This window comes from Cariama cristata, unplaced genomic scaffold (assembly GCF_000690535.1).
Source record: "Cariama cristata isolate BGI_N322 unplaced genomic scaffold, ASM69053v1 scaffold18906, whole genome shotgun sequence".
Taxonomy (NCBI): Eukaryota; Metazoa; Chordata; class Aves; order Cariamiformes; family Cariamidae; genus Cariama; species Cariama cristata.
In genome coordinates, this window is record NW_009624028.1 from 6,870 (window position 1) to 16,307 (window position 9,438).

The 9,438-nt window shown below is 45.5% G+C and overlaps 1 protein-coding gene across 1 annotated transcript in view; it reads right to left on the reverse strand.

Moving 5' to 3' along the window:
- The window catches only part of LOC104163879 (acetyl-coenzyme A synthetase 2-like, mitochondrial), a gene marked incomplete at its 5' end in the record, with an annotated part of 12,088 nt that extends 3,248 nt beyond the window's left edge, over nucleotides 1-8,840 (reverse strand). Inside the window, 4 exons of the mRNA XM_009703017.1 lie at nucleotides 1,418-1,545; nucleotides 3,129-3,255; nucleotides 4,182-4,294; nucleotides 8,748-8,840. Of these exons, the coding sequence (XP_009701319.1) occupies nucleotides 1,418-1,545; nucleotides 3,129-3,255; nucleotides 4,182-4,294; nucleotides 8,748-8,840 (461 nt within the window). The remainder of the gene's footprint in view (nucleotides 1-1,417; nucleotides 1,546-3,128; nucleotides 3,256-4,181; nucleotides 4,295-8,747) is intronic.
- Between the last annotated feature and the right edge of the window lie 598 nt (nucleotides 8,841-9,438).

Consider the following 9,438-nt stretch of genomic DNA (forward strand, 5'->3'; position numbering starts at 1 on the left):
TGAAAGCACAACAGGAAAGCTGGATGCCGCCTTCCTACTGCATGGTCAGCTGGTGGCCACGGCCAAGGCCACGGCCACATTTCTGCGAGTAGCATTTACTCACTGGATTGGCCCTGCTTTTAAACACACAAATAAGTACTCTCACATACACTGCTAAGCCCACAGCACACCAAGCTGAATTTGCACCAGCTGGAAATCTGCTTTCTCTTTCTTTGTCTGTGCTCTTGGGTGTCCACGGCTACGGTCCCAAGTGGTGACTGGCCACAGCCAAATCACAAGCATGCTTTGTACCACAGGGAACTGTTATCAGCAGAGCAAAAGTGAAGCTGCCAACATCACACTCCCCATTTTATAAGTGCCCAAAGCACACTAGAAGGCAGAAAGAATCAGGCTTCTTCATCTTCCCAGAAGGGAGGAAGGATTGTTTTGCTGAACGCATATTTTTATTATTATGCTACACAACAATGATTTCTTCTGTCACACTTCAGAGTTTAATGTAACATTCTGCTGCAGTAAGATGACAATTTGGGTGTACAGACTGGAAGAAATCACATATCTGAATACCACACCAAAGACTGGATTATGCTATCTTAAATTAGATTAAAATATTGAAGAAAACATCACAGAGCAATCTAAGCATATAAATATATTTGCATATACACATGCCTACACATACATACAGTGGGAGAGGAACTGGATCCTACCTCTAGGATCAGAAGGCCACACAGACAAAAAAATTACTCACAGAGGAGAAAGTAGGATCCTGTGTGCCATGTGAACACAGCTCAGGTTTATCAAATGTTACATTTAAGTGCCATTTGCAGGCAAGGCACATAACATAGAAATAAATATTCAGGTCAAGCTTTGAGGATAAATGCTTGAGGACTTTTTGTTTTCAATTCCCTGAGCTAATATTATTTTCTCTCACAATGACAGGGTAGCTTTGCAGTTTACATGAAACAAAGTTGCTTCATATTTAACACTGCTGAATTCTCAAGCATACTCAGCTAGTTCGGATGAGTAAGAACCCCAGATTTGGGAAGGACAGGTTAGCTGTTAGCAGAGGAGAAGGAACAAACAGGAGAGACAATTCCTTATGGAGACTCTACCAGCATCCGAAATTACAACTGCCTCAGTACAACATCACTGAGAGGAAACACAGCTCTGACAGTTCAACTGCAGGGACTGCCCACGTCATGACTCCTCTCTCCCTTGCCCATTCGTCGTCTCCTTAACAAGGGAGCCATTTCCTTTTGCACATTTGCTATTTGTTATTCATCAAGCTATGCCTATGCAGGGGCAGGGGTCTGAAGGCAAGAGACCCTGCGCTTGTTTAAATTCATAAAGGTTTTTCAAAAGGGCCACCCTGCCCCACAGATGCGCCCTGTCAAGGGACCTCTACCTTCTTGGAACTTACCATTGCATCTTCTATCTCTGCCGTCCCGAGCCTGTGTCCGCTGATGTTAATGACATCATCCATGCGCCCCGTTATCTGGTAATAGCCTTTCTTGGTCCTGTAAGCACCATCCCCTGTGAAGTAGTAACCTACAGCAAAGACATGTGGCTGGTCAGCAGCAGGAAGTGTGCTAGCCTTGGGCTCTGATGCAGAACAGACTCTGCTCTAGGATGGCGAGTAGGGTAGGGTGGATCAGGGAACTCGCAGGGCCTCCTAAGCTTACAGCTGCGTGACCTGCCACACGCTGTTTCCCACTCGCCTCTGCCATCCCCAACCTTCGTCTGCTCTGCCAGGGCTGTGCTGGCTCCTAGTAAGCACCTGAGCAACCACCAAGATCGTGGAGCTCACATCTCTGCCAAGATGGGCAAAAATCACTGTAGGTAAGCAGCAGCAACCAGCAGCTGATGTCTCTGTAGTAAAATCAAGTCCAGCAACACAACACAGTGATGCTTTGTTGGATTTACAAAACCAAGGGGGGCTCGCTGATCTCCCTGGGCTTTACACGCATACAGCTGCACAGCAAGCGTGTCCTCAGGCCTGGTGCATACAGCACTAAGATAAAAACCACTTCAAATGCCATTTGTCATCATGCCATAGGCTGTTGGTCAAACTCAGGTCTGCTGCTAGCTACACCTCAGCCCTCATGGAAAACTACAACTGTTCAGCTGAAAGGGAGCAGTTCTATTACGTTTTGTACATGGGAACACTGCCAATTTTTTTAATCACTTACATTGGGACAGATGAAAAGCTATTTTCCCTCCTGGCTAACAAAGACTCAGATGCCAGATAACAGTCCCTCCCCAGCATATGAGCATGGCAGAAACACTGATATCAGATTAGCTGAGGAAAAAAAAAAAGCCCCACGATAAGCATGGTGTTGGCTCTTCATCAAAGCCACGTCCACATCTGAATTGTTCCTGTGGCACTTCTGAGCAGCAGCAGGCAGCTAGTGTGGTGAAATCTGAAGGTGGTTTTTGCCACGACTGATTATTGGCCAATTCCTGGACTTTCAGTCATGCCTCCTGCCCCTCCAGATCAATTAAAACAACTATCAACTAAATATCAACAAGATTTCAGATGCGAACATGTAGTAAGTAATAAGGGACTATGGGGTTATTCAAGTTCTTCTATCAGTTTCCCAGTCTTAATTTCCAACCCATTTTGTACAATTTGCAGGATTGCCTCTCTAATTCTTATCTACCTTGTAGCTTTCAAATCCCTTTCAGTTGCTCCCCTGACTGAAGACAGTGGTCTTGTCCAGTCTCCTACAAAAAAATGTTTCCCTGCCACTTCTAATTACTTGCCAGATACAATTTGACCATGTTTTAAAAAGGAAGGATGTAACACAGCCTGTGACAGCAGGGGTGAGATTCAGTGATGCAGGAGGTACTTTCCCATCCAATATGCCTATTTCCATCTGAGGCACCAATGTCGCCAAAGAAAAGGTATTTGGACTTTAAAATTTAGGCATTAAAATTTTCTAAAAAATACATTCCCTTTTGACAGCTAGCAAGGTCAACACTAAGAGTATTAGTGCATGCTTGCAACACATGACAAACAACTGCAAGCAACTGAAGTCTGGCTGGTACAGAAATATCACAAAGTGCTGCTGAAAATATTCAGTGTGCTTCTACTGCAGTTACAAACTGCCTTCCCTTGGCACTTTCCTTACCTGGGTAAGCTTTGAAATAGGCATCAACAAATCGCTGGTGATCTCCATAGATTGTTCTTGCCATGCCAGGCCATGGCTGGGCAAGGCAGAGTGCACCGGTCACATCATTGCCCTCTATAACCTTCCCCTGCAGGTTCAAGCACAGGAAGGATGATCAGGTGAAGAAAATAGGAATAGTAAAGGCTTCTGTGTCATTGATCTGGCAAGAGTCACCCTGTTGCTCACTGCAGACTGCCAGTGGAGGGCCACAGCTGGAGAAAATTAATCCGCTCATGGAGCTACTACGCACTGTCTGTATCACGCCTTCCTCACCCCTTCAGGCCAGCAGCACAGCAAAGACTAAAAGGAAAGTGAGTCCTGTGACTCTCTGGAGGGCAGTGCCAGCAAAGATGACAGCAAAGATATGCCAAGCAGCCAGAGGATGCCTGGGATGAGGCTAGCAGGGAAACTCCTGGACCCTTGACTTCCACTTTCACTTTTGTTAACTGCCACATTCCCTTATTAAACTGTACATGGAGGAGACTACATGCTTTACTGTTTAACAGAGCACTGGAGCACAGATGGAGACCGCTCCGCACAGCTTCACAGATCGGCACAAGTCTTCTCAGACATGCACAGTTGCAGGGCCTCACGCCTTGCATCTCCCTTGGAAAACTCCACCAGTCCCATCAGCTGCTGCAGTCTTGCCACGTCACTGGATTTTACATGCACTACTCCAACTGCTCAGCTCGCTGGTTCCCAGGAGCTGTGTGACTTCTGACTTCTCTCACAAATGGAGGCAGCAGCTCTTAATCAGAAGCAGTGCAAGACCATAAAAGTAGTGCTGAAAATGCAAACACTCCTCTAGAGATTTGCAGACAGCTTGCAATGCCCAGTTGGCAATCTGTATGGACATTTGAGATATGCTCAATATACAAACTGCTCATCTATTCTAACATTTTAATGGAGGAACAAACATCCATCCGGATCCTGTTCCTCTGCCATCAGAAAGGTGATTAAGGCAGAAACACACACCAGCTTCTCTTTTGGGTACCCAGCACAGCCTCAACTCACATTCTCATCCATCAGCACGGGCACAATTCCAAAGAAAGGTCTCATAGCCATAGCCGGAACAATCTCAGCTTTTTCCTCTGAAGGCCGTGGGGCAATGCAGATGCCACCAGTTTCTGGAAGAATAATGAAAAACAAAATATTTGAGGTCCATCCAATGCTGGAGGAAAGCAAATGACAGCTCTTCTTAGTTAAAGAACAGAACAGCAAAGCCACCTTGCAAGAAAAAGCCAAGTAGCACAGTCATCTGAAAGTGGCACGGACCTGAAAAACCAAGAGTTCTTTGTGAATACAAGAAAGGCCTAAACATAGAAAAACATCTGACAAGCCAGGATGACACCACCAAGGCCTGTTCTGTCTACAGGGGACACTGCAGCAGGTAGAGAGCAGAGAACTGCAGGCAGGTCCCCCCTTGGTGAGCTCAGATCAAGAGCTCCCTGTTTGCTTGGTGCCTCATTCAGTACTGGCTGCAGAAATCACTGCCCTCTGCATATGCTAGTGACAAACCACAGATTGTGGCCAAGCAGCAGCCTCAGGGGAGGAGCAGCTCGCAATATCCCAGGGCATCAGCATCACTGACATCTGGCTTTGCTCTCCTCTGAGCCTTTGAAGAGCTGTACATGGCTCTACAGCAGCTGGCTTTGCACTAGATGGCTTACGGACCCTGCAGCAGCAGCCACGACGCGTGCGTTCAACAGCCTTCCCACCGTGGCAACTCAGTCAGGTGCAGTGAAGACCCCACTGAATTCTACCCACGTGCTCTGTTCCCTACATCTGGCCTTAAGTCAGCTCACAGATAAACCCATTCCGCCAGCTACCACCCAGTAATGAACACAGGCATCTCTAACACATACTTGCACCCTTGCAGGTCCTTCGCACACTTAACAGGGCTGCCTGGTGCCAGGGGCAGTAGTCACCAGCCCCATTTCCTAGCCCAGAAGTGATTTTACAGGGAAAGTATAAGCATGTCAGGGGATTTATCTCCTGGTGCTGTTTTTACAGCTAAGATTATCATGAAAAGCACTTAAGGAGTCTGAATTACTATTATTACAGAGTATGAGATTAACCCACCCCTTACAGGCAGGTTAAGCTTATCTTCTATTCAATATTGAACCTTTTAATCATCCTTTTTCATTCCATGAACATTAAATCAGATTCCAACCTTAATCAGATCTTTTCTATTCTAAAACTAATTCAGAAACACAAGAGAGAAACAAAAACAAAGGAGCATTAGGCTTTTAAAAATGCAGGTCTATAAATAAAGGTATGTTCTGCCATGTGGAGAATGTATTCCTCTACCAGCTTTGCTGACGTTGTGAAAACTGAAAGCACGAGTTGGAAAGGCTGAATTTGACCCTGAATTTGCATGCAGCTGCCCTGATGTAGCTATGAGGAAGAATCTCTTTGAGGAACTCCAAGATTCAGACCTGCAGGAAATAGTTTCACATTTGGCTTACACATAAAATTATTTTACATTTCATTGATGGGCATGCATCCACTTCACATGTTTCTGTTTATTTTGAAAGGGTCATCCTGAATTTTTTCAGAAAAAGAAAAAAGCACCCCAGATGCCTGCTGTTGTCTGACAAAATCTGTGTCAGAGCAGGGAATCTGATTAAACTGATGGTTGCTTTTCCTAAGCCAGTACTCATTCTGAATACAGTACTGCAAGCTATGTTTCAGCATGGGTTTTACCACATCCTACACATCCTGCAGCCAGCTGCATATAAGGCAGTAAGGACACGTTCCAGAGGGAGCTGCATGGTGGCAAGGGTACTTTGAAATGTATTTGCATGGTAAAGACCTATTTTAAACTGGTTTAAAAGTACCAGTTTTAGTCACTGACAGGTAACAGCTAGCAAGGCTTCTAGGCTCTACCCTGCCCATATGAATTCCATCCCTTTAGAGGCAGAGCTGGCAGAAGAAAAGCCGTGCTTCCACGTTACCTATGCCAATGCTGTCACCATAGTGCAAATCCATGAGATTTTAAGCAAGGACAGCAGAGTTTGAGCAGGGAGGGTGACGCATCAAAACCCTCTGCCATGGGTAAATCACCTTTGGCAGCAAGAGTGGAGCATCTACTCTCTGCCTCCGTTGTCTTCACCGCCACAGATAGATTGGAGTGACTGCTTCGGGGGGAATCCATCTCAGAAGCACCAGCCCAGTCTAAATCACTGTAAGATGATGCCAAAAACAAAAGCTCCCAGGGTCTATTCAGATATGTCTTTCAAAACCAGCTTTTGCTCACAGCTGCATACAACAGCTGTAGGTTTTTTTATAAAACCAATGACAAAAGTAAAAATACCTAGTGTCTCTTCTGCACTGTGAAGAACTACACCTGAAACTCAAACTCAGCTCGGATTCTATTACTGTCAATCACAGCACAGCACTACTTCTATTTTAACAGTAAGAGCCACAGGAATTTTTCATCTCTCTCATCTGCACATACCACACTACCTCAATTGCTTCTTGTAATTGCGCTCTCACTCATTTCCTCATCCGAAGACTTTCAAGTGGATTCTTAAATCACCATTTGCTGATCTTTACGCCTACCAGGCTTTATTAGCTGGCAACACGTTGCTGCTTCAGAGAGCAACACACTGTAGAGGACACTGCATAGAACAGCACAATTAACAAGCTATATTGAAATTGTATATGAGAGGTGACACTGCAGGACCACAACCAGCATCCATCAAACTGTTTCTATGATCTCTTTCCACACTTCCTTCACATTCAAATGGCATATATAATGTTTCCAAGATTAATTTGGCTTCCCTTTTATCGGAAGTATCAACTGTGGAGAAAGACTGATTCTACTTTCTAACAAAATTAATGTCATGAATATTTATCATTATATTATGCTTCCAGGAGTAACTGTTTACCTGGAAAACTATGCCTGGTTCAAGGTAAGATCAAGCTCTCTGCACTTACAGACCTCTCATCTGACAGTTGTTGCTCCAAAAACCCAGGAGAAATACAGTTTAATACAAGATCTAACCCTATTATTTCAGAGGAAATAGAAGATGCTGTATGCACGCTACATGCACCAGTTAACTGAAGACAAACAAAAAAATGTTAGGGCAAAAAAAGATTCTTCTCAACTTCGTCACTCTACAATAATCAACTGCTTCTCCACGGTGTTTTATTTCAGAGCAGTGAGGAGGAAAGCATATAGCATCCAGCCAGTCAGCTTTCCTTCTGCTCAGCATGGGAGAACCCAGATGGTTTAAGAGATCAGTAGTTGAAGTAGATAGTAGTTAACATTGCTGCTCTGAATTCTGAGGTTGTTTTATTTCAAATCTGAAAATAAAAAGAGTCTGCAAGTCTGGTCTGGATTAAATGGAACTTGGTTGTGTGCCAGAAGCTAACTCATCCCATTGAGATGGGCCACAGGGATCCTGAAGAGAGAGCCTGCTGGCAGGAGTAACAATGAAATCAGGAGCAGCTTGACTGGAAAGGGAATGAATATTCTGCCCAATGGCAGCTAGAAATTTAAGAGTAGGGATGGCTTTTTTTCAGCAGAGGCAGAATGCCAGCAGCCGCACTGCATCCTTTAAATCCATGGCTCCGTGGCAAACCGTGGCTGACAACTTGAAAAGGACATATTGTAAGACCCCTTTAGCAATTCTTCAATGTTGGTGCACAGACGAGAGAACCGGGTGCTGGGGAAGGAGCCGGCAAGGAGCTGCAGGACTCCTTCAAGCGCAGGGCAGCACAGCCCCAGCTGGAACGCAGCCCTGTGGCCTCTCTCCGCTGCTGGCCAAGGAGGGCAGGAGACAAGGACCAGCTCTGCTCCAACTAGACTGCGATCTATGAGAGCCACTCTGTCCAGCAGGTTGTAAACGGAAAACCAGCCTTAACTGATGCACACAGCTGGGCCAAGCATGTTGCTAGAACAGAAGTGCATTCCTTTTTGAGGCATCAAAGGGCCAGGGCCAAAGCAACTACAGCAGAATACTTCATTCCTGGGAGACACTGCTCCCAGGCAGCCACTGTCCCCTATCCACCTGACGCACAGCCAGCAAGCCTTCACTCACCCCTTTCCAACCCGTCAGAGCAGTTACAGCAGGTCCCTTTGACTACACAGCTTCCTTCTCCATCCTCCTCTGCCCCCTCACAGGAAGGGAAACAAAGTACACCGAAGTACAGATTGTGGCTATATGGTGCTATAAATGCCTTTTTGAGATAAGACTATATCAAGGTCAGGACAGCTGGATAAATAATTGAAAGTGAGGTTTCCAATTCAAGCTGTCCACTCCCAGCTTTGCCCAGAAATTCAGTCTCTGCCTCCTGTTTATAGAACCAATTGAGATTTTCCAGCATTCAAAATATCAAAGAATGTTTAGAGGGGAAAAGAAAAAAAAAAACAACATTGCTATTGCTTTTATATGTTGTTACATTACTATTATGTGCTGAAACTCCCCAGTGACTTTCAAAAGCTGATCAAAATGCCACGAGGGGTTTTTTTGACAGACTCATTGGATCAAACTGAAATATATTAATCCTTCTCTATCCACCAGCAACCTGTCAATGGTCAGGGTCCTCCACGTTCCCCAAGGATGCTTTTACCTGTTTGCCACCATGTGTCCACGAGCGTGCAGCGTCCTTCTCCCACCACATGGTAGAACCACTGCCAAGCTTCGCTGTTGATGGGTTCTCCCACTAGACCAAAATAAGAAAGGAAGCAGCCTGAGACTCAGGGAGTTGGTTGCAGGCATTTCATTCTCCCTTTTGGTGCACAACACGCTGACCGCATGACCTTTAAGTAGAATGCTTCCAGCATTTTTGCTGGGATGTGCAAAGGACTGCAATGCACTAGTGTAACTGAGGACTGACTTTTTCCTGAAAGATCAAAAGGCAAGCAATAAATATCACGGTAAGTAACCAATCAGCGCAGGTCATGTATAAGCAACTGATGCCATCTACTTGGACTTCAAGCATTTGATACTGTCCCGCACTGTCCTCTCTAAATTGGAGAGACATGAATTCGATAGATGGACCACTCAGTGGATAAGGAATTGGCTCGATGGTCGCACTCAAATAGCTGCGATCAAAGGCTCAGTGTCCAACTGGAGACGGGTGACCAGAGGCATTCCTCAGGGCTCAGTATCAGGACTGGTGCTGTTTAACATCTTTGTGGGGGATATGGACAGTGGGACTGAGTGCACCCTCAGCAAGTTTGCTGACAACATCGAGCTGTGTGGTGCAGTCGACATGCCAGATGGAAGGAATGCCATCCAGAGGGACCTCAATAGGCTTG